We start from the raw sequence: 25,885 nt of genomic DNA on the forward strand, positions 1-25,885 counted from the left end.
AATCAAGGGTTCTTTGCATAGACTAGTTTTGGCGTAATGTGGTCGCAAACTTGCTCTTCTCAAAATCTCCAAAAAGGTTATAATTGTTCCAAATTAATCAATTTCTTCATTCTATTATTCCAGACAATTTAAAAATCGACTTTAACCCAATATTTGTTGAAATAAAAATCATAAGAAATAATTTTCTCAAATATATTTCAACTCAAAGCATTACAATATAACTTATTGTCGAAGTTTAAGTTACCACTAAATAAATCATAGGAATTCTCAGTAACAAACACACCCCCTAAAAAAATTAAAGGTGCGATAGAATAAAACAAGTAGACTAGAATACAACACTTCACAGTTTGTATAAAAAATTCTATCCGACCTGCTGATAGTGTCATCCAAAGGTGTTTCCGATGGTGAAGGAACAAATTAATCAAATAAAATTACAAACAAAAAAATGATAACAGTCGTAACTTTGGACAAACTGAGAAATCTCCCTTACACTTTGTCGTTATTATAGTGAAAAAATATTGCAACTTGAGGTTTCAGAGTATCACTCACAGATGGTAAATTGAGCACATCAAGCCAGACTGTGTAGAAATACTCTTGAAATGTCTCGAAACTCCCTCTAAAGCAATATTTACAACAAAAATTGGCTACTTAAATAATATTATGAAGACACTGAGGGTTCCTATCTAAACAGTGATCCAATCAGTCATCAGGCTGAAAAATGGTTTCCTGGTAAAAACCAACTCCGAAGAAAAAAAAAATAAATCATGATACTTTGTTATTCGAACAAATAACAATGGACGAGATCAAAAACGCTCACCAACTTTATTAATACTCTGTTGATTGATTAAGGCACAAATGGAATCAAAGAAAATATTTTTACATTTTAAGCGTTTCTTAAAAATCCTTAAAGGTTGGCAAGCGTTCATCTAGAGACGTGTCCCATTGGAATAATTCCAATCATTCAACCTACACTAATGTGATTCTAATGGCTGAACACTCTGGATTGAATGCTGTCAAATCACTTTAACACACCCTAATTATTATTTAAAAATTTCCTTCTTACCTGTGCGTCACAATATCAAATACCATTTAAAACTTTCCTAAAAACATAAACTCGCATCATCCATAAATCTCACCCACAAAGTGTAATACCTTCCTTTATAATTGACCAAATAAATAAAAATAAAAAATCATATTCGGATTATATTCTCATATACATCCATAAATATTTACAGCTGTCGATTAACCTAAACCAGTTCCTCAGTCTTCATGCAAATATTTGAATATTATGTACAAATCACACCCTATCTGTTGTCCTCGAAATTTATCACTTTACGTATACGATCAATCCTACTTTCCGGTTTGTTCGTAGTCATTTGGGAGGAGGAACTTTTAGTCACTGAGTCGCCGCTGTTGCTATCTCTGTCTCTCAAGGCGGACTCTCTGCTATAGCTGGACTCACGAGGGAAGGGGTTATAGTCTTGGGGGGCTATGTACCCTTGGGGTTTTATATTTTTAACCCTGGTTTTGTGCACTTCGCTCATTATTTCTTCCACCGATTTTCCCTTAACGACCGCGTAAACATGACGTCTCGCGACTCTGAGAATTTTCTCGCTGGTCCCACTTCCTTCTAGGCGGATATTGGAGGAAACGATGCACCTTCTAGTAACCCTGGCCAGAACACAGGCGAAGTCTTTGAACTGGGGATGGGCAGTGGTTATATTCTGATCCTTCAAGGAATCATAGACAGCCCACTGCAATTTCTGAAAAGATAAGTAGAATTTAAAGTTTCCTATAAACCAAAATATACTAGTATGGTCAGGAGATTCACCTTTACGGACCGATTTGCAGAAAAAATCATGATAAAGTGAAATTTATGAATACCCAAGCCAAAAACAGTATTCTTTGCTCTATGTAAAACACCCCTTCTGTCATCAGTGTCGAACTAACATCGATGGAATTTTCTATGATAATCGATGTCGGCCACAAAATAAATTAATTTAGAGAAATGTCAAAATTTTATATTTTTCTTACGTATTTTTGAGATAGATTTAGGGGATTAGGGTTGTTTTATCGGGAAATCGACTGTTCGTAGATAAGCGGCCGCAGCGCCCCGGATGTCGCAGTTTCCATGGAGTAGCGTTTTGAAATGACCACTCGAGGTTCCAGAACGAAAAGCTGTTGAAATTGAACTTCTTGACAAGGAATCTTGTAGGTGTTGTTAGGAATCCATTGAATCGAGCTTCCGATCGGTTGCGAAACGATATTTCCAACGTCACTTCTCGATCTTCAATGAATACCAGAAATAGCTTGAAAAAGTGACTATATTTATTGTACGGAATTTTCTCCGGAACAAAGTAGAGCTAGGCATATATCGTAAGTCGACGAATCTCTCTGCCGATTAAAGTTTTCCTTTTTGACTAACGATGAACGTAATTCTTTCAAAAAAATTCACGATAATGGACGACATTCGAAATTTCAAAAGTCATCAGACGAAACCATAGAATATTTGGAGTTCGGCTAACTTCACGTTATACGAACAACACCGAGAGGAAGCGAAGATAACCGAGACATGGGCGTAACATTCGACTGGGCATTCACGATTGAAAATTACCAAAGACGTGTCGTTTTCGATTTTAACGGATTTTACGCATTTTTTTCGAGGGAACGGAACATAAAGATTGTATGACGTCCATAGATGGTTCCCCAGGTACATTTTAAAGGGGATTTTTTTTTGACAGGTGTATCCGTATCTTGTCGTCTGTCGTTTAGATCCCTGAAAAAAAATTACCTACCTTCTTATTAGCAGCGCTCAAATCAGTCATTGTCTGCGAATTCACCAATACGCTTTCGCTCTTTGTCCTCGTCAAGGAACTTTCGGGTTTCACTTCCCGTTCGGCGTAGGACTGGCTTCTGAAGAATTTGGGTTGATTGGCGATATTCTCGTCGTCGTCGTCCCTCTTCCTCTTCTTCTCGAAGGTGTGTTGGTTCTTGAAGGGCGACTTCTTGTTGGGCGACGGAAAGAGCGAGGCTCTGCAAGAGATCTTGTTCGGGGAGGAAAACAAGGATCTTTTGGCGCCCCGATTGGCCAGGTCCCTTTCGAATGAGGAGTTCACGGCAGTGGATGCGCCTGTAATTTTTTACACATCAAACTCCAGATGTTTAAACACAACTGATGATAAAAGTAAAACAATTTACTCAAAGTAGATAAATCAAAAACGATGATAACCACTCACCCGTTAACATATGTTTAAATTTGGTTTCTTTGTCGGGACTCTGGAATAGAGCCCTTTTGGAACTGGATGCACTAGAGCTCGGTTCCGAGGTCATTTCCTTGAAATCCCCAGAGAGTAAACGGAAACGCATTCTCAACTTCTTTTTAGCCGAACTGCTAGGAGTTCTACCATTGGAAGGGCTGGCCATTGGGGATTTCATGGGCGTCTTTATGGGGCTCTTTTTCGGACTCTTCTTCCTGTTAAGCAGCTCCAGTTTTCTGTGGACATTTCAGCAAAGTCAATACGAAGATTCTCCTTCAGTCTTGATGATATTATAATAGAGAATGAAGTCAATCAAATAAATCTCGTGAAATTCCAGTACAAACTTTGCCTTTTGCTGTTAAACTCTGTCTTTTACATTTGCTTTAGTTTTTTCTACATTTACTTACTTATAATCGATCAAGATCTGTCTGGCCCTAGATGCAGCACTCGACGAACTGCTGGCCTGCAAACTTGCGCTTGAGAATGTGATCCGTCTCTTGGCCAAATGGCTCAGCCGTCTGCCTGGCGATTTGACAGCCCACTTTGGCCTTGCAGATTTGCGTCTGCCAGGACTCATGTATTCAGTCTCTACGGCATTACAGGTGGATTGCGTCTCGGCGCCGATGTACCTCTTTGCGTATTTATCACATAAATGTTCTATTTCTTCGGAGAGTTTGCTCCGGTTATAACTAGAATAAGAGAAAGTTTCATCCTATTCATATTTGAAGTCAATTCATTACTTTTATTAATAGAGAGTGAAGATTTGAAAACCTAATCTAGATGACTTTAGCAAGGTCCAAAACAAGTAATTTTTGAGTATACTGCAGGGGTAGTTCTCTATTTTTAGAAATTCAAGCATTCTTTAAACAATCTGAACGTATCAAAATCTTATGACCTGCCAATAAGTGCATTGATTGTTCAAGAAGGGGTCTATCTAAAAAATGGTGTACGATCCTTGAAAGAACAAAAATTCTCTATCTATTAAAGCCAAAACTGACCTATTTTTCAATTAAATTTTGTAATGGAACATTATGAATTTAAATATGTCTGATTCTTTTACTCTTGAAGGAATTCTGAAAGGTTTTTCAAAGCCATTTGTATAAATTTGATTTGATATGAAAAAATTTACTAAGCTTTTTGTACTCACTGTAACCCATGATGCCTTGAATAGAGGATGTCTGGGAACTCCTTATTGACGGCTTCTTCATGCTGACCTTCAATCAGTATCGAACTAGTGCATCCGAGTGACGAATTGTGACTGCCATTCAACGATGCCTTCTCTCCCTCGGATTTTTCTATCGTCGCTTGCGTCAGATTTTCTGTGGTCCAAAAGTAACTTTTGTTCGCCTCCAGTTTTTCCAAGATGTCATCCACAGTCAATCTAGTGATGGTTAGGTCCGGTGGTGGGGGCACACCGCTCAAAGTCTTTTGCACTCTCTTGATCAACCGATGATCAAATTTGTGAACGAACCTCTCCTCAATAATTTTCGGAGAGGCCGAAGGTTTGGCCTTACTGCTCTCATCATCAGAAAATAAGTCAGGGCTTCCCACTTCGCTGAATTTCCTTTTACGGCATTTGCTTGGCGTCTTGAAAGTTTCAGCGAAATTCTCCTTGTTTTTCGTCGAATTTCTCCGCTGTGGGATGGAGATTTTACTTGGACCTGCTTCTTCAATATCACGAATACTAATATTTGTCACATTTGTGAGAACATTACTTCCGGTTTCTGTCTCATTTGATATCTTGGTTTTGTCTTGAAGTTGTTCTGTCTGAACACTAACTGCATTATTGGTTTCATTATTCAAATCTAGAACGCATGCGGATGAACAGCTTCCATCATTTCTAACATTCGAAATTTCTTCAACTTCAATATTTTCCAACTTTAGAGGAGTTACATTGTTCATTGTTTCATTCTTCAACAATACACTGGTAGATAATATTGTAGCATCTTCAGGTTTCCCTGATGAAATAGGATACTCTTCAATAAAAACAGGAAGATCTTCTATGTTGATCAAAGAATCATCTGCAACTGGGTCAGAACTTTTTTCAACAAAAGGTCCATGTGTTTCTTCAGGAGTATCAGATTTTTGTACCAAGATTTCATTGACTGTAGGATCTGTTTCTGTTTCGGAAATATTGGGTCCTTCCCTGGGTGAAATAGCCTCTTTCACAGAAGGACTCTTTCCTGTATGTTTCTGTGTATTACTCAAGAATCCCAAAAACAGTGAATTGATCTGGTTTTCAGTTGAACTGTACCCATTTGTGCAAATATCGAAACAATTTCTGAACGCTAGATTTGTACCTTCCATAGGAACATTTTCATATCCAAAAAATGGACCATCACTAGGATTACTGCTGATATTTTCATCATCATTCAAGAGGGGAGGACTTGAATTCAGTTTGTTGTTTAAATCATAATATATGGGTGGAGCTATTGGAACCACTACGGAATTGATTGAGCTACCTGAATCGGATTGAAAACTATTGAACTTAGGTAAAGCTGCACATTCTGCTGCAGCATTGGCACAATTCAACACAACATTAGACAAATTGTCAGAATTCCAAACCGAAAATTCTTGAATACCCTCTTCGCTGGTAGTAGCTGTGATAGTTTGATCTGGATCTGGACGCTCCAGGAGAGCATCTTCGCTAATGTAGACAGATTTAGGCAGAAGCGATTTCAATATTTCTACAGATGAATTGTTCAAAGTATCTGGTACTGAGTCGGAGTTAGATTCTTGATCTAAGTTGTTAGAAACATAACCACTATCGTTATCCATTATCAAAAAACAACCGGAACCTTGAGCGATATTTCCCGATTCAAAAACAACATCCATAATTTGTTTTCATTTAGTCATTAGAAAGTTCATGAGGTCAAACAAGTTATCTGGAGAGCCCACATTTTCAACAAAAGGTACTCACAGCTTCGTTACTCTTCATCCAGTCATCCACAGATAGCAGTAACCACAGCTGTCCACTGCATTTTCATTCGGAGCAATAAATTATATTATGAAGCGTCAAAGTTCAACGTACTTTTTCGGCAGATCACATATGCGAACTTACTTTACGAAAATATTTAGAAAAAAGTCTATATAAGAGTGTATAATAATAACCGCGCTAAATAAATTTCATAGTGCACAGAAAACAGAAAAATATACACACCAAACTCGTAACGTCATAAGCAGAGAACCACAGAACAGACCCATATAGAAGGGAAACTCCCCTACTAAGAAGTGGGGTCAAGTTTCAGCGCCCCCATGCGGTGGTTCGAGGAAATAAAAGCGCCCTCTGGCGGCCGGAATTCGAAACAAATGAGCGGGAAAATTTGAAATGCTTCCTATTTAAAATCATTTGATTTGATTTTTGAAGTTCGGGATTGAAACAACGTACTGGAATGAGTTAATATAGCATGTCAAGATGCTATATTACCATTCCAGTACGAGTTGTTTCAAATCCAATGTTCTCAGAAGCTTGATGACTTGAATAAAAAAAACACATATGTAGGCAATGATATAACTATATTTCTTCATAAATAAATCATATATACATCACAGTGTATGTAAAGAATAAAATAAGAATAATTCTAATGTCCATATAATATACATCAAAGTTTATGGGTTTATAAGTAAAAAATAAAATAGAAATAATTCTAATGTCCATATAATATACATCAAAGTGTATGGACTTGATAGGAAAAAAATAAAATAGAAATGATTCTAATGTCGATATATACATCAAAGTGTATGGCCATATATGTAAAATATAAAATAGAAATAATTATAATGTCCTATGGGAATTATTGGTTATAGGACTGAAGGAAAACACTGTTTTTTTTTAACTTAGTCGACGTTTCATCAGTACTTTGCTGATTTTTTCAATTCAATTCAATTTGGGAGAACCCTTCATCATAAAGCACTAATATTCATGTAACCAATAATTCCCATATATATGTAAAAAATAAATTCACACTTTCACTCAAAATAGGATTTTCGTATTTGTTCAGTACTTTTAGTAGTCAACAAGGGATTACAAACTTTTTCCATCCAAAGTTTGATAATTTCCGGTTGTTTATTATCTGCTTCAGGAAACCGATGACGTTTACTAGTCTTATCACCACAGTTCGGCACACAAAATTTATTGCTTTTAATATTTCTATTTTCCGACATCCTATTCAATTATCAGAAAAAACACTTAGGGATCACGATGCACTTCACACTGCAGACAAAGACGAAAAGAATGAGGTTATGGAAATGTTTACAAACGTAAAATCAGCGATGGAAGCGACCCCATGCGGTGGTTCAACAAACTAAATAAGGGGTCCAGTTTTTGTAGCTGAGTTTCCCCTCTATCTTGACTTACTTTATGCAGAGAACATCAAATATCAAATCGAATGTCGTCATTGCAAAGACTTCAATGCTTCTTCTACTTGAAATGAAACAGTGGCGTAACACGGATATCAAAGCAAAATAGCAAACAATCGTATATTATATATTGTTGTATAGTTTGTAATTTATTGTTCTGTAATTTGTACTATTCACTATTCCACTAAGAAACATTGGTAATGCAGATGAAAAGAGGATGCCCTTCGAAGTTTACATTTTTACTGCCAGAATCTAGCAGAAGGATTACCGTTGTTTAATTTTTGGGAATATAATTACTATTATTACGTATACTTAATATAAAGAAGGTTAATTGCTATTAACAATACAAAGGAATTGGACTGGAGCAGATTGATGTTCAAGGTTAAGAAAGTGAATAGCAGGCATAACGACAAAGATTAACTCTTTGATGGAGGTAGGAACTTTATCTAGGTGAACCAGTTCTTTTTTTATTTGATCTCATCAGTACCGCATACCTCAACCAACGATGACAACCAAGATCTTTTGTGGAATGCTGAAAGCTACTAAAGATTAAAGCCAAAATTGTATTACTGCGAGACACCGTGAACTTGGCGATCCTGGCAGTCTCCCTGATTGATAGATTTTTACATTCTAACATGTCTTGCTGTGATGATTACTCGTGAGTATCAATCATTAGTGATGATGATTTACACAATCGTAAATAATATATCTTCTAGCACAAAAGTATATTTACGTACGATGTGAATGGGATGGTTAATTAAAAGCAAAAAGCTACCCCCATACAACGATGCAACGCCACTGGCGTTCAAAATATTGCTGGTAAACTGAATGACATTCGATCTGTCACATGAATGAAATTTCAAATTTTGACATTGGAATTGGATTGTATGGAAATCCAGTTAGGATAAAACTTAATTTTTTTATTACTGGGTCTGTTTTCACAATAACTGGTCTATACAAAAAACGAAACTTCTGCAATTAGCACATTAGATAGGAATGAAATTCAACATTTAGATAAGCTTATTAATTTTTTTCTAGAGCACAAAAAGGTATGCTTCCACTGTGCGCGATAAATTTGCTATTACCCGGATTTTTCCAGTTGTTCTAAATAAAAACAGAAGAACTCTTTTCACTAGTCTTCCATTTTGTATGTTTTGATTTTGCCTTTGAGGAACTCAAGTATTTGTGTTCTGTTACAGGGGAAATTTTCATGAATACTGAGTAATGTCGGCCAATAATCCACCTGAAGTTGCACCTGAAGGAGTTAATCCAGAAAATAATGTAATAGGAAATGCCCCACTTATTGACATTCGGATAAGAAACAATCAACAGAGCCCGATATTCCATATACGAGACAGATTATTCCATACTTTATTCTTCAGAGCAGCAATTGCCTATGCAAGAACCTTTCCTCCATCTTTCAGACGTTTTATAGAGTTTTTCATCTTGTTGCAAGCTCTATGTTCGTTCTTCATATTAGTGTATATACACATAGCATTCTCGAGAACCTCTTCATGCCTTCAAAATGTTAAAGAGGTTTGGCCGAGAGATGGAATATTAAGGGTTGAGATTATGACAAATCCTTCACCTGATTACAATATTGAACATAGTTACGCCAGAGAACACAAATTGAAACAGGGGAAAGTAGATGATGTTCCCACAGTTTTAGGATTATTGACAATTGATAATTTTATCAATCTTGAGCCTTCAACAGTAGAGCAAGTTCCTCAAGAAACAGAACCACTAGATCAGTCTTTACTCGGTAAGTGTAAAGTGTAATTTTTAGTAACTCAGTCAAATGAAAATATGGAATTCTATCGGCAACTGTTTTTCTAGGATATCACAATGTGAATGATCATCCAGTTAGTAGGAAAAAAGGACCACTGGTGAATGTCACAAAAGTAACTTCCAATATTTGGGATAAATTAGATGCTGCTACCAATTTTTTCTTTTATGGTAGCGCCCCCAATTTGTCTACGTATTCAAACGCATCAGTCACCGAGACGAATCGGGAAAATATAGAATTTCAAAGTCCCAATGAAGAGAAGGAAAAGGACGATTTTAAAGATATGGGTAACAATATTAATTTCATTGTTTGTTCTTTATCAAAACTGACAACTTGATTTCAGTTTGGCCCGATGATCATTATATAGTTGAATATTCTCTGGAATACGGTTTCTTGAGACTGAATCCTTCAACAAGGGCTAGATTGGGTATTCCTGTTCTCATAGTAACCTTAGATCCCAATAAAGACCAGTGCTTCGGTGACTCTTTCAGTAAAATGATATTGAATGAATTTCTGGGATATGACGATGTTTTAATGGCTTCTATCAAAGCCCTGGCAGAACAAGAAAACAACAAGGGGTATATGAGGTAGGTAAACCACAGAGAAATATGAATAATAACAATATAAACGAAAATGTATGAAAGATCGTCTTGAAGCTGAATTTTTTTATCGACAGGTGCATCTGAAAATAATTCTTGAAAATACAGTGATATCTTGTGGAAGAGTGAAATTTAAATTCCCATCTGTCTTGGTTATGTTGACTTTATTTTACACAGAAAATTTAATTAAGCGCTCTATGACAGATTAACTTTCTATGAGTTTTGAAAAGAAGAAGAAAAATTATTGATTTCTTTCAACTTTCTTGCTTGATTTTCTTATATCTCCCAGAATATTTATTACTTTCGTTGATTCATAATTGTTTGTTGAATAACGTTTTTTATGGAAGAAAATTTGTTTTAGAAATGTTGTCACAGGAGAACACTATCGCTTTGTCAACATGTGGATGGCAAGAAGTGCATATTTTGCTGCTTTCTTCATCATGATAATATTTGTAAGTTTTCATTTTGATTCTTTCATTTATTAGATACGATCTTTCTGGTATATCTTTCTGAATGTTTTGAATGTGAGGTTAAACAATATTTTTAAAAATACTCAAATTAGTAAAAGTGTGGAGTTTCTTCAATACCACATGATATACAATCTTTACATTATTTAAAACCAACATATAAGTGATTAAAAATGAGAATACTAAGCCTTTATTGTGCAATTGATTTTCCCATTTTGAACATAATTTTTTTCAACGAAAAATTGATTTGTTATTTCGTTGATAAGTGGAAGGAAAAAAATGAGCCATTGTAAGATTGAAAATTCGAAATTTTGCTGACCGAATTTTTTTTTCGAAAATTCGTTTTTTTTCATTTTGAGTCTAAAAAATGAAAAAATGCATATTTGGCGTGAAAAAATCGCTGCTCAGATCAAGCAGATGGAAATCTATGTATATTTTCAGCGATTTTCATTCAAATCTATACATTTTTGAAAATTTGAACGAAAAATAGGTTTTTGCATCGGTAAATAAAAAAGTTATAGTCTGCTAACATAAGCTTTATTTGAAAATGGCGCTCAGGGTCATAGAAAGACGCTTCGTTTAAATCGTGGGGTGAAATCTCTCGTTCCTCTTTGGTACTACCATATCACTCCTTCATTGGGTACGTTCGAAATACAATGGAGGAGTTCCCTACATGTTGGGCAACCTAGAAAAAAGGCTAAAAGGTCTACCAACGGGGAATGATTGCTTTCTAACGAAACCTACTTCATTCTTTCCGCAATGCTCAAATATATTTATGAAATTCTACCGAGCTTTCTAGAGTTAACTGTTAAAGAGAAAAAAAGATTTTCATAACCTCGATTGCTGATTGGTTGAAATTTATGTTGGTATTACTACTTCTTTTTACAATTGACATATTTCATTGGCAAATGTCATTTTTACTGATGTATATAATATTAATATTGTCAATGTGCTGTATAGCTTACAAAATACAGTAAAACAAGAATGCGTTCAAGCAAAGATTGTGCACATAACCAAAACTTTGCCCATAACCTAACAGATTACTTTGTCCTTCTTGACATTTGCCAACGAAACATGTCAATTGTCACAAGAAGTAGTAATACCAACATAAATTTCAACCAATCAGCAATCGAGGTTATGAAAATCTTTTTTTCTCTTTAACAGTAAACTCTAGAAAGCTCGGTAGAATTTCATAAATATATTTGATCATTGCGGAAAGAATGAAGTAGGTTTCGTTAGGAAGCAATCATTCCCCGTTGGTAGACCTTCTAGACCTTTTTCTAGGTTGGCCAACATGTAGGGAACTCCTCCATTCGTCGTTTAGTAGGCTGTGGATTTTTGACAGTTGACGTTTTGTGTTAAAATTTCAAATAAAAAGTGTTCAAATCGCGTGTTGGATGACGATTCAATAATCGAACTCTCATTTTGGAATTTCGAATATTTATTCTATGCCGAAACGCTTAGTGGGGTGGTTTAGACGACAACGTGACAACGTCGCCTCGATCCCGGATCGTCGAGATGACGACGAAGCATCCCCGTCACCCGATAGGTGACATAATTACGTTGTAGTAGGCCACTGGGAGTCAGTTAACCCCTAACGACTCCGGAAATGATTTATTCGGTACCGGAAATATGATCACCCTGATTAACATCCAACACTTCCCCCGACCGTTCGCACCGATTCCCTTCACGCCGCTTATTTTTCCGCTCTATCTCTCTCTCTTTCCCTCTCTATCTCCTTTTCTCCTCCCACCCCCCTTCACCCGCTCGAGGAGGATTACTTTAATTAACTCTCCCGAGATGTCCCTTTTTTTTCGACCTTACCTCCTTCTTTTTACGGAATCGCGAGAGGCGGCTCCGTCCCTTTGATCGTCGCCGGAAGGAAGTCGCGAAATTAAAAACTAATGAAAAATATTTCCCAACTTTTTTTTTCACGTCGGGAAATCGAGTGTCACGATGGATTTGTCCAAACAAGTATTTTTAAGGGGGTCGGATTGAAATACTTCTCCGAGTCTTTTCTCCGTCCGTTTTTAAGTATAGGATTCCGCGTTGTGGGGAATTTTCCGTTTCGAGGTAATGCAATGATTGTTTAACCAAAAACATCTGCATGTGAAATGTTGCCAAGATAAGCATCGAAATTTTTCCAACTGCCTTGAAAATTTGCCAACTCCCCTCAGCATTAGGGGAGATCATCCCAGTTTGAACAGGAGGGAGGGAATACGAAGACAGCAGTGGGTCGAGGATCAACGTAATGCACAGTGGAACAATGGGGCCAGTGTTTATAAACAAATGAGTTTAGATTTCGTCAACTCCAATGGATGCACTCTTGTTTGAAGGGAAGGAGGTCGAAGATATTCATAACAGATTCATTCATTGCTGTATCCTGTTACCGGGATACAAAAAGACATAAAAAAGAACGGTTGTGGTTTCGAGGCACATCGGTGGGTTCTCCGCTTTGTTTTCTGCACCCTACGGGCTTTCGCACCAACAAAAATCGTACTCGCAGCGAGGGCGGAAGCCGGACAGGACGGTGTGTCTCTCCTTTCTTGCTTTCGGTTGTTCACGGGCTTTCGCACCAGCGCTAACCCTCCTTTTTTGCATTTAAAAAAACGAAAGTTCGCCCAACGATTCGAAATGAAAATGTTTCTCGAGCTCGTCAGTAGATTCCACGTAAAAAAGTGCCTGTAGAAGGTTCAAGTTTCAGATCTGTAACTTCAAATACAAAACAGGTATGAGAACTTTGCGAAATCGTCAAAATATCGTTTTTGCCAATAACTCAAAAACGAATAATCGTAGGAGGCTACTTTGAGGAGCTGTAGCAGCAACACTTTGTAAATGTCTCAGGCGCCAGCTATCCTCTAGAGGAGAAATGACAAACCAACTTCGGTGGCTTCGAGGCACGTCTGTGGGTTCTCCGCACTGTTTTCTGCTCCCTACGGGCTTTCGCACCAGCAAAAATCGTATTCGCAGCGAGGGCAGAATCCGGAGAGGACGTTGTGTCTCTCCTTTCTTGCTTTCAGTGGTTCACGGGCTTTCGCACCAGTGCTAGCCCTGATTACAATGGGGAGAGAAGGGCCACGATAGGGTGGGTTGAAATTGAAGCTACAAGTTAACAGTACGGGGTGTTGGTTTACCTCTGGACTCGCTACACTGCGAGTCTACACATAGACTAAAAAACCAGACTATTAGGCGACCAAACTTACAATTTCTAAGGGCTAATTGCGACTGTGTGCCCTCCTGTGACTGAAGAGACCCAACCGTGACCTACTGAACCTTCCACACTCCAGGCATGGATAGTCACCAACCAGATCTGGCCACCGCTGTATTCTACTCGAGTCTCCATTATAACTGTGCACTATAGATCTCCACTGTGACCTGTCTAACGCTAGTTGTTCCCAGTTATGATTGGCATTAACTAATTTTAGGGATTGATGTAGTGTATCCTTAAACCGCTTATACTGGCCTCCTGGTTTCCGAGCTCCCTCTGTGAATTCGCCATACAGAGCTATTTTGGGGAGTCTTGTGTCTTGCATCCTCATAATGTGGCCGCTCCATCTGTGTCGGGACCTCGTTACTTGAGTCTCAATTGTTGTACAACTCGCGCGTTGCAAGACTTCTGCATTCGAAACTTTGTGGAACCATCTGATGTGCATTATATGTCTTAGATGACGTTGCTGCGTTTGTAACAGACTATAGTTCGCACAAGTGCTTTTGAAGGAGCTGGCCAGCTCACTCTCCAGACATGAATAGCATAGAGAATGTCTAGACAACTACTGTCTTCCCCAGAACAACCGAATTACGATATAGAGGAACTTTTTAACACTTCGCTGGATATTTGGACCAATTTGTATCAAAAATTTCATAGATTGCCTACCAGAGAGTATGCCTCGAAGAGTAGAATACTCCAAGTGAGCTCATGGGGGACCAATCAAGTGTTAGCCTTATCGAAACTTCCAATTCTCTCTTCATTTGATTCTGTTTTTCTGTTACTCAAGAATTTTCTTTAGGTAAGACTCTCTTCTTCATGTTTTCAATTGAAAATTTTTTCCGTGAAACTCTTCAGGATATTCTTGCAATGAATTGATGGAACATCAGATGTAATCCCTATCATTTGTTGAGCATTGTTCCATTGTAGTTACTGCTGAATCCGTTTCCAAAAAATTCAGGTATCTATAACTTCGCTAAATAATTTTGCTCAATGATAATATCTACTGAAATGGGCAATTCTCAATTTGGGTTATCACAGCATATGCAAGTTTAAACTGAAACAAACAAACGCAACAACGTCATCTAAGTCACATAATGCAAATCAGATGGTTCCACAAAGTTTCGAATGCAGAAGTCTTGCAACGCGCGAGTTGTACAACAATTGAGACTCAAGTAACGAGGGCCCGACTCAGATGGAGCGGCCACATTCTGAGAATGCAAGACACAAGACTCCCCAAAATAGCTCTATATGGCGAATTCACAGAGGGAGCCCGGAAACCAGGAGGCCATTATAAGCGGTTAAAGATACACTACATCAATCCCTGAAATCAGTTAATGCCAATCATAACTGGGAACAACTAGCGTTGGAGAGATCACATTGGAGGTCTTTGGTACACAGTTATAATGGAGACTCGAGGAGAATACAGCGGCGGCCAGATCTGGTTGGTGACTATCCATGCCCGGAATGTGGTAGGATCTGTAGGTCACGGTTGGGTCTCTACAGTCACAGGAGAGCACACAGTCGCAATTAGCCTTGAAAAATTATAAGTCTTTTTGTAGATTCATTCCCGGAAACGGGATACAGCAATGAATGAATGAAAACTGAATAATTATGAGTTTCATTGATGAATTTTTCAAATGCCACGCGAAAACTGTTCAAAATCATGCTTAAAATATGAGGTTTCAAAATTTGAATCGCTTCGTTTCTAGTTTACGATTTGGCAACAGCTCCTACTAGAAAATAAAAAGAACAATGGTTTTTTTATAAAATAACAGCAGTTGATTTACAGCCATCATAAGGCGCTTAATCACTGGCGTGCCTCAACAGCAACCGGCCATAAAAATCCCATAAAATTTTACGACCTTCCTCGTTTGTCGCAGACTCCGTAGACAGCCATCTTTATCTATCTCATCAAGATAGTGTATTTGTTGTCCTTTATCATCAACGCATATTTCAGTCGATGTTGCCAACTTGTGCAATAGAAACGAAACGCTTTAAATTTTAAACACCCCTTTTATTTGTCATTTTTAAGTATTTAACGCACGGGGCTTACTTGAAGTTTATCGAGGAAGGCTTATATTGTTTTTTTTGTCGTTCTTTCTTCCAAAATTCCTTTGTCGAAAATAACAAACCGACCGAGTACGTAGTGGACGTCAGCGTGACGAGCACCGGGTCGGGATCCGTCACGTTTCCCCATCATCGACGGCAAATAACTTTCCGGGCCAACCGAGGCGTGGAAAATGAACAGCACCGGGAGACCAGGAAATTGTGCATCGATGCGCGGGGCGCCTCATCGGCCTCAGTCAGTGCCACGTGAGCCCAAAAACACGAGGCTACACCTCGTCGATTTCCCAACTTCCCGGACCTGACGTTGACACACGTTGTCCAAATTCGTAACGAGGCGAGATGAATGAAAAGGGGGTCATCGATCTGCTTTGGTTTTATTGTCGAGTTTGTTGGGAACTATCCACTTTCGGGCGTCCGAATGTGGAAATTGTTGCGTACTTGATTAGGGAATGAAACATTTGACATATGCTTTGATATCCAGCACCCCATCTTTTTGGGGATTTTTCGAAGATCACCTTTTTTTCACCAGAAAAATCATCACAGACCGGAAAGTGATGCACATTACGAACGAGCAACTCTTCTAGTAATACATCTGAGAACCACAGTGATCTCGAAGCAACCGTTCGGTCTTGACGAATTTTTAACTGAATTTTTTCGAAGGTCACTTTTCCAGTACAGAAAAATTATCACAGATAGGGAAATGATGGTATGGATCATTTCGTTGATTAATTCGAGATCTCAGATTATGAATATTCAACTAGATTTTTTGTAACATCAGTATTTCAGGGAATAAATCACTTTTAGTGGAAAATTTCGAAAAAATTGGTCAACTTTGGGGAGCTGTAGCAGCCAGGAAAAGAGATTTAGACATATGCTGGTTTTTTTTGATAATAGACGGATCTTTTGCAAATAGAAAATTCAAATTTTCATTCAGCTACCGCGAACAGTTTAGATTTCATGATTTTTTCCGCGAAGGTCCAAAATTTCCTATTTTCCATTGACCATAACTTGAAAAATAAATTTTTTAAAAAATATCTGTTTGCATATTTGTGTTCTACGCCCTCGAATTAGTTGACAGTATAAATTCGGTTTTGATCGGAGATCAAAAATATTTTTCGAAAAAATCGCAGTTTTTCCATACATATTATGGAAAATTTGAAAAATTTTCGATCTTCCCGATTCCCACCGAAATTGGGCTATTTACTAAATCGAGGGCGTAGATTACGAATATGCAAACAGAATTTTGCTGAAAGGATTAGTTTTAAAGTTATAGTCGATGGAAAATTCGAAATTTCGGACCTTCGCGGAAAAAATCATAAAATCTGAACTGTTCGCTTAAGGTGGATAAAAGTTAGATTTTTCCATCTGCAAAGGATCAATCTATCACAAAAAAAATCAGCATATGTCTAGTGCCTCTTTTCTGGCTGCTACAGCTCCTCAAAGTTGACCAATTTTTTCGAAATTTGATTTATATCCTGAAATACTAATCCTAGGAAAAATCTAATTGCATATTCGTAATCTACGACATCGATTTAGCCAAAAACATGACCCAGATCGATATAGTTCGAAAAATAAAAAAAATTCAAATAATTTCGTCTGCTCCAACACCGAAAGGCTTAATCTCGGAACCTATCAGGTGTACAGAGACAGTTTTAGTATCATATTGTAGCAAATTTAGTCTTCTTCAAAAACGTTCTGAAGAAGTTTCTTCAAAAACTAGTCTCTTAGGGTTATAATCGCCGAAATTTGAAAAAAATAAGGTTTTTTTCGATTTTTGACAGAGTTGCGTTCGGCGCTCAAGGTCACAAACTTGGATTACTACTATGAATTGTTTAGAATTTCTATACACTATATAGGCAATTCGATTCTGGTAATGTGACACAAGTGAGAATTTACATCTTTGCTGGCAGGGTTTTTTTTCGGTCGATCCTGTCAACTGCGACCCAACGTTTTAGGTCGATCCAACATTCCGCCTCCCAAACCAAACGCGGCTATCGCACAGACCAAGCTCTACCCCGAGATTTTTTCCCGGCCATCGATCATCCAACGTGTGGGATATAACCGATATTTTCGACGCGAAAAAAAAATATGTTGGGTCAAACGCGAGACTAATTAATTTGTGGGGGCGGAAGGGCGCGGGGTCGGGGGTAGGTTGGGGTCGAGATACGGCCTCCGTCGTATCTGATTGATTGGTGAAACAACATGTTGACGTAACCTGAGCGATTGTATCGGAGAGTTCGTTATTTTCGATTGGAAACATACGGCATGCAAATTTATCCATGTCGATAAGTTTGCCGTCATCATTTGACGCAAAGCCCCCTTTAATGGAATGAGTACGGCTGGGAGACAAACAAGGATTCTTGCCCGGGGGGTGAGGGTAGGCGGGGTGGATTGCTAGTGTCGATACAGGGATTATCGCGTTCGTCCTTCTGCAACTTACTGGGCATAAATTAAGACGCAGAGCTGGATGACTTACAGTTCGAGAGGTTTTTTCGACTTTTATGGCAACTCCAAGCAACATATTAGCATCAAACCATACGGATTTAAGGCAGAAACACTCTGTAAATGTCTCAAGCGCCAGCTATCCTTTAGAGGAGAAATGAAAAACCTACTTCGGTGGTTTCGAGGCACATCGGTGGGGTCTCCGCTTTGTTGTCTGCACTCTACGGGCTTTCGCACCAACAAAAATCGTACTCGCAGCGAGGCCGGAACCCGGACGGGACGGTGTGTCTCTCCTTTCTTGCTTTCGGTTGTTCAAGGGCTTTCGCACCATCGCTAGTCCTCCTTTTTTGCATTTGAAAAAACGAAAGTTCGCCCAACGATTCGAAATGAAAAATTTTTTGAGTTTTGAGCCCGTCAGTAGATTCTACGTAAAAAAGTGCCTGTAGGAGGTTCAAGTTTCAGATCTGTAACTTCAAATACAAAAAAGTTATGAGAACTTTTCGAAATCGTCAAAATTTCGTTTTTGCCAATAACTCAAAAACGAAGAATCGTAAGAGGCTACTTTGAGGAGCTGTAGCAGCAACACTTTGTGAATGTCTCAAGCGCCAGCTATCCTTTAGAGAAGAAATGACAAACCTACTTCGGTGGTTTCGAGGCACATCGGTGGGTTCTCCGCTTTGTTGTCTGCACCCTACGGGCTTTCGCACCAACAAAAATCGTACTCGCAGCGAGGCCGGAACCCGGACGGGACGGTGTGTCTCTCCTTTCTTGCTTTCGGTTGTTCACGGGCTTTCGCACCAGCGCTAGTCCTCCTTTTTTGCATTTGAAAAAACGAAAGTTCGCCCAACGATTCGAAATGAAAATGTTTCTCGAGCTCGTCAGTATATTCTACGTAAAAAAGTGCCTGTAGAGCGTTCAAGTTTCAGATCTGTAATATCAAATACAAAAAAGTTATGAGAACTTTTCGAAATCGTCAAAATTTCGTTTTTGCCAATAACTCAAAAACGAAGAATCGTAGGAGGCTACTTTGAGGAGCTGTAGCAGCAACACTTTGTAAATGTCTCAAGCGCCAGCTATCCTCTAGAGGAGGAATGACAAACCTACTTCGGTGGTTTCGAGGCACATCGGTGGGTTCTCCGCTTTGTTGTCTGCACCCTACGGGCTTTCGCACCAACAAAAATCGTACTCGCAGCGAGGGCGGAACCTGGACAGGACGATGTGTCCTCCTTTCTTGCTTTCGGTGGTTCACGGGCTTTCGCACCATCGCTAGTCCTCCTTTTTTGCATTTGAAAAAACGAAAGTTCGCCCAACGATTCGAAATTAAAATGTTTCTCGAGCTCGTCAGTAGATTCCACGTAAAAAAGTGCTTGTAGAAGGTTCAAGTTTCAGATCTGTAACATCAAATACAAAAAAGTTCTGAGAACTTTTCGAAATCGTTAAAATTTCGTTTTTGCCAATAACTCAAAAACGAGGAATCGTAGGAGGCTACTTTGAGGAGCTGTAGCAGCAACACTTTGTAAATGTCTCAAGCGCCCGCTATCCTCTAGAGGAGAAATGACAAACCTACTTCGGTGGCTTCGAGGCACGTCTGTGGGTTCTCCGCACTGTTTTCTGCTCCCTACGGGCTTTCGCACCAGCAAAAATCGTACTCGCAGCGAGGGCAGAATCCTGACAGGACGGGGCGTCTCTCCTTTCTTGCTTTCGGTGGTTCACGGGCATTCGCACTTTTTTGCATTAAAAAAAAACGAAAGTTCCTCCCAACGATCGATTCGAAATGGAATTTTTTTTGAGCTCGTCAGTAGATTCCACGTAAAAAAGTGCCTGTAGAAAGTTTAAGTTTCAGATCTGTAACTTCAAATACAAAAAAGTTATGAGAACTTTTCGAAATCGTCAAAATTTCGTTTTTGCCAATAACTCAAAAACGAGGAATCGTAGGAGGCTACTTTGAGGAGCTGTAGCAGCAACACTTTGTAAATGTCTCAAGCGCCCGCTATCCTCTAGAGGAGAAATGACAAACCAACTTCGGTGGCTTCGAGGCACGTCTGTGGGTTCTCCGCCCTGTTTTCTGCTCCCTACGGGCTTTCGCACCAGCAAAAATCGTACTCGCAGCGAGGGCAGGATCCTGACAGAACGGGGCGTCTCTTCTTTCTTGCTTTCAGTGGTTCATGGGCTTTCGCACCAGCGCTAGCCCTGATTACAATGTGGAGAGAAGGGCTACGACAGGGTGGGTTGAAACTGAGGTTCCAAGTTGATAGTACGAGGATTTGGTTGACCTCTGGACTCGTTGCACTGCATTCCTTTGACGTCGGTCCCACTGGTACTTCTGGTACACGGTGTAAACAAGAATACCGAGTGATATTCGAAATCCTCATGGATTCTGCGCCATTGTTAGATCATGTCTACACTTTTAAACAACCTTCTTTACGCCTGGGTTAATTATTTCGCTTCAGAGGTTTATTATTGGAAACGATAGACCGAAAACCGGCAGATTTAAGTACAGATTCGTAATAAAACCGAATCGTCGCGCTTTAAATGTATGTTTTTATAGGCCCACCGCCCACGCGATTCCCCTCGCACCGGACGCCGATAAGATCGACGCCCGCTAAGGCGTCCGGTCCATAAAAAAAAAACGGTCGACCTGCAGACCCCGAAAATGAAGCGGGGGGTGAATCAGACGCGGACGGGGGCGCCTCTGTAATTTGAATATTTATGGCGTGAGAATTCATTAAGGGCCGTTTCTCTATCGACTGTGAAATTTTACGGTTCACTTTTTGACGATAATATAATTAGGAAGTTGGCGGGGTCTCGGGTGGGCCGGGTGTGGAACTGCCGCCGAATTAACATAACGCGAAATTGGGCTTGGAAAAAGGGCCGTTAACGTCGCGAATCCGAACTTGATGGAACGTTAGTTTTCGGTCCGTGCGTCACGTCAAGTTGTCGAAATAGAAGAGAAGAATATGGACGTTTACCGGAAATAGTAGACCAATCGGTGCCTAACCTCACTTTTGTCGAACTGTCAAATGTCAGAAACGTCAGGCGGGAGTTTATTCTATGATCGTGGGTTTGTTTATATTTCGAAGGTCAAAACTCTCAATTTTTACTATACGATTATTCTAATTTCGTTTGGCTGCTTTAGCGGCCGAAGAGGCACAGCAGCGGAAGTACTAACAAAAAAGGTCAAGTGTACAGGGTGTCCCAAATTCGATGTCCATAGTGAGGAAATCTCGGAAACTGGAATAGCTAGAGCTAAACCGATGACACGTTTCCTAGTTCTTTTTCAGAGTAACAAAGAATGGTGGAAACCTTCTACGTAGCCTTCTACGATCCTTCGTTTTCGAGTTATTAGTAAAAAACGAGATTTTGACGTTTTCGAAAAGTCCTCATAACTTTTTTTGTCTTCGAAGTTGCAGATCTGAAACTTGAACCTTCTCAGGCAGTTTTATACGTAGAATCTACTAACGATAGATTTTTTCCAACTAAAAAATGAAAAATTCAATAAAATTTTGCATTTTAAAAAACGAAAGTTAGGAGAACCTTTTATGGCAACTCAAAGCAACAAATTTGTATCAAATCATATTGACTGAAGGCAGAAACACTTTATAAATGTCTCAAGCGCCAGCTATCCTGTAGAGGAGAAATGACAAACTTAAGTAGGTTTGTCTTCGAGGCACATCGGTGGGTTCTCCGCTCAGTTTTCTGCTCCCTACGGGCTTTCGCACCAGCAAAGAATCGTACTCGCAGCGAGGGCAGAATCCGGACAGGATGGTGTGTCTCTCCTCTCCTGCTTTCGGTGGTTCACGGGCTTTCGCACTAGCGCTAGCCCCCCTTTTTTGCATTAAAAAAAAAACGAAAGTTCGCCCAACGAGTCGAAACGAAAAATTTTTTGAGCCCGTCAGTAGATTCTACCTAAAAAGGTGACTGTAGGAGGTTCAAGATCTGCAACTTCAAATACAAAAAAGTTATGAGAACTTTTCGATATCCTCAAAATCTCGTTTTTGCCAATAACTCAAAAACGATGGATCGTAGGAGGCTATGGTTTTCGCCATTCTTTGTTTCTCTGAAGAAGAGCTCGAAAAGTGTCATCGGTTTTGCTCTAGCTATTCTTGTTTCCGAGATCCCCTCACTGGACATTGAATTTGGTACACCCTGTACAGACAATCCGTTACCGGTTTTTCAAATATGTCATAATTAGTCATTTTTTCAGAAACGCTTTGTAACTCTAGAACGAATCAGGATGTCTTTGATCTGCTTCCTGATATTTGATTCATTTGAAAAATATGGTCGGGCTTTTTGAAGGTTTTTGACCTAAGTTTTATAGTTCTCGATATGTTTTTAGTGGGCATCGAATTTGAGACACCCTGTACATCATTATTGAAGAGTCAATCGAAATACCTTTAAAACAAGGTGTCACCTTTCCCATTCGAGTATTTTAGAGGTATTTTATAGGTCTGATTAAAATTTATTGGAAACTCGTACAACCGTATAAAATGTCATTCTTTTGGCATTTTTTTCCAATTTTGCACAGGGGCTGAGATTACCTCTTCAAATTGACACAATGTGTATATATATATTCGAAAAAGAAATTGGGTGTTCTGCCCAACAACTTTATTCAAAATCCTTAACCTTCGATGAACATTGTAGTTCCTCTAATCGAGAGACTCAGCTATATCAAAACATTTGCATAGTAACAGCAATGTTTTCGCACGAAAAATACATTCATATTGTTTTTAACCTAATCACCCTGATCGTAGAGGTGAAGTACCTACCGGTATGTTTTGATCGCATTCAAGCTTTATGTAGTGTGCTTGTTCAGTGTGTGGTTTGTTTTCAGACGGTGTCCGTGTCCATGCTGCTGCGATATTCTCATCATCAGATATTCGTGTTCATAGGTGAGTCCTTTGATTTATCCTTTTAACACGTTTCGCGTACATTCGTTGCACCGCTTTAGAAGGTGGAGAAAGCCCGCTATTCGCGGTTTTCAGTGTTTGCTGCCAGGGATCGATGAGGAGCGAACGGGATATTTATGGGAGATTAAGAGAAAAATCGAGACCTCTGATTACTCGATTTACACATACTAGGCATTAGTAGGTTGGGGAGAAGGGGCGATGACTAGCAAAAGCTACTCCAATGGATACCCGACAAAAAGGAAATAAACAAACTGAAATACATTTTTCTCGTTCACCAAAAAAGAAAGTTAACGATATATAATAATAATAATAATAATGATAATAAAGAGCCTTTATTTTGTATTCCATGAAATACAATCATGAGGCGAAGTTTATCCTATAGTTATTCTACTTAACCTTAACGTTCCTTTTTACTTAAACGTTATTGTACATATTGTTACGAACACCCTGAGTACGCTTCTGTATCTGGAACAATCCAGAAGCCTCAAGGATGCCCCCTGTAATGGCGACCAAACAGGATGGTACTTACGATTGTGATTGCCAGATACAGTCAGCGATACAGAGGCGGAGTTGTACAGGGTTGAAAAATTCGTTTTATACTGAGGGGATCTCGAGAACTATAAGAGCTAGAAGAAAACAGATGACACATTTCCAAGCTCTCTTTCACAGAAACAGAGAATGGTGAAAACCATAGCCTCCTACGAATCTTCGTTTTAGAGTTATAAGCAAATAATGAGATTTTGACGATTTCGAAAAGTTCTCATAACTTTTTTGTCTTTGAAGTTACAGATCTGAAACTTGAACCTTCTACGGGCACTTCTTCACGTAGAATCCACTGACGAGCTCAGAATATTTCTTTATTTCGAATCATTAGGCGAACTTTTATTGAATTTGTTATTTTTGAATTGGAAAAAATTGTTTTGTCAGTAGGTAGAATCTACTACTTATAAAAGTGCCTAAGAAGGTTTAAGTTTCAGATCTGTAACCTCAAAGGCAAAAAAGTTATGAGAACTTTTCGAAATCGTCAAAATCTCATTTTTTCTAATAACTCAAAAAGGGAGAATCGTAGGAGGCTACGGTCTTTGTTTCTCTGAAAAAGAGCTCGGAAATGGGTCATCCGTTTCCTTCTATCTCTTATTGTTCTCCAGATCCCCTCAGTAGACAACGAATATTCCCACCCTGTACATAATTCGGTGTACACAAATAACTGTTTATAATAATTGTAAATGGAGTTTGATTTATCAGAGTGTACTACAAATGTATGGAGCCCACTATGCTATATCGGGATTTTCTTGAGCGTCGTTGGCATCTAGTGGATTTTGAAGATAAGTAGAAAGGGCAAACAGCGGAAATAGTGAAAGAGGTAATGTGGAATCTATCTAGACAATTCTATTCGTATCCGATACATTTCAAAAGTATTTAGTAGTTATGTTGAAAGCGACGAAGCGAGGGACGTCGCTGTCTTAGGTCATGTAGCAATGGATCCGACGTTTAGTACTAGGAAATAGCCCGATGCATCTGGTGATCTCACTGTATATGTAGATCGGCAACGTTGCCGGCTCATCGAAAAGTAAAGGGATTCCGGGACTCCTCCGGGTTTTCCCCTACATCGACCCCGGAACTCCGCCTTCTTGTACGTATCTCCGGAGGTGGCAATCCGGCCTACGTCCTCCTATTATTCATCTTCCAAGACGACGCGGCGTTTGACTCTTGGGGTCTTTCAGCGTGGCCGGATTAGGGCCATCAATCATCCGCAACAATTTATGCCCGACTCGTCGTCCCGTTTGTGTGTTCTTTTCAGCGGAGGAACCCGCGATAGCGCCGCGTATTATGGCCACGTTACTTCCGGTGAGAGGACAAGGGAGGGAGACGGACGCGAAGCACCCCAAGATGATACCCCAATGGGGGTATCGATTGGTGGATGCCGAGTATGGACTTGTCGAAAAGTTGAGCCTATTGTGAAGTTTTCCTCGAACAGGGGCTTCTGGTCCAAGTCGTCACTCAAAAATTTCGCAGAATTACCTGTAAAGGGGAAAAACGATTTCGTCATTTTAAGGCTCGCCTTCAAGTGTTCGAGGAAAATTGTGTTTGCTCATACTCTCATACTGCCCCATTGTCGCTCCCAAGCCCAATTGGGAGTTCTATATAGTTCTATATTGGCCCATATTTGTAATTGTGGCTACATCAGTCTATTCTTGCTTATAGCTCTGTTATGTCTTATATGGCCTATTGTAGTTTATACACAGGCTATTGAAGTTGAAAAGGTCGATTGTGTTTTCAACTGCCTATGTGGCGCACGTAGAGCCTATTGTGGCTCATACGGTCTATTGTGGCTCAAACAGATTTATTTTCCATATTGTGGCGCACATTTTAGCTTATACTTGCCCGCATTATCACTCCTACGCCCAAATGTATGCATATGTTCTATATTGGCTTATGTTTTTTATTGTGGTTCCACCAGTCTGTTGATCATAGATCTGTTATGTCTTATATGACCTATTCGAGTTTATACACAGTTTATTGGGGATGATGAGATCAATTGTGGCTCGAAGTGCCTATTAAGGTGCTCGTGTGGCATATTGTGGCTCATACGGTCTATTGTGGTTCAAACATAAGGTCTAATCTCGCAAATTTTTGCTCATACTGGTCCATTAAGGCTCCAACGCCCAATTGGATGCATATGTTCTATATTGGCTGATATTTTTAGTTGAGACTCTACCAGTCTATTGTTGCTCATAGATCTGTTATGTCTCATATGGCCTATTTGAGTTCATACACAGTCTATTGAGGATG

At 39.3% G+C, this 25,885-nt stretch overlaps 2 protein-coding genes across 2 annotated transcripts in view; one reads left to right on the forward strand and one right to left on the reverse strand.

Moving 5' to 3' along the window:
• Positions 1-178: 178 nt before the first annotated feature.
• Positions 179-6,439, reverse strand: LOC123307229. Its single transcript, XM_044889457.1, has 5 exons — positions 4,405-6,439; positions 3,665-3,946; positions 3,237-3,493; positions 2,796-3,130; positions 179-1,763 (listed from the first exon to the last, which is right to left on the reverse strand). Exons 1-5 carry the CDS (start codon positions 6,090-6,092, stop codon positions 1,305-1,307), a joined length of 3,021 nt encoding a protein of 1,006 aa, XP_044745392.1. The 5' UTR covers positions 6,093-6,439; the 3' UTR covers positions 179-1,304.
• A 2,027-nt stretch (positions 6,440-8,466) lies between these two features.
• Positions 8,467-25,885, forward strand: part of LOC123307625 (membralin) — a 95,758-nt gene continuing 78,339 nt past the window's right edge. Inside the window, exons 1-6 of the mRNA XM_044890011.1 lie at positions 8,467-8,665; positions 8,816-9,378; positions 9,453-9,689; positions 9,746-9,989; positions 10,363-10,453; positions 23,017-23,074. Coding sequence (XP_044745946.1) covers positions 8,841-9,378; positions 9,453-9,689; positions 9,746-9,989; positions 10,363-10,453; positions 23,017-23,074 — 1,168 coding nt within the window. The 5' untranslated portion in view covers positions 8,467-8,665; positions 8,816-8,840. The remainder of the gene's footprint in view (positions 8,666-8,815; positions 9,379-9,452; positions 9,690-9,745; positions 9,990-10,362; positions 10,454-23,016; positions 23,075-25,885) is intronic.

The sequence above is a fragment of the Coccinella septempunctata genome, chromosome 2 (assembly GCF_907165205.1).
Source record: "Coccinella septempunctata chromosome 2, icCocSept1.1, whole genome shotgun sequence".
In the NCBI taxonomy this organism is placed as follows: Eukaryota; Metazoa; Arthropoda; class Insecta; order Coleoptera; family Coccinellidae; genus Coccinella; species Coccinella septempunctata.

Bases quoted from the DNA above. Each gene is read 5' to 3' on its own strand.
- LOC123307229 (XM_044889457.1), bottom strand. From the start codon at position 6,092: ATGGATGTTGTTTTTGAATCGGGAAATATCGCTCAAGGTTCCGGTTGT. The intron at 3,947-4,404 runs GTGAGTACAAAA...CTCTTATTCTAG, and splicing joins TCAAGGCATCATGGGTTACA to TTATAACCGGAGCAAACTCT. The intron at 1,764-2,795 runs GTAGGTAATTTT...TTATCTTTTCAG, and splicing joins TGAGCGCTGCTAATAAGAAG to AAATTGCAGTGGGCTGTCTA.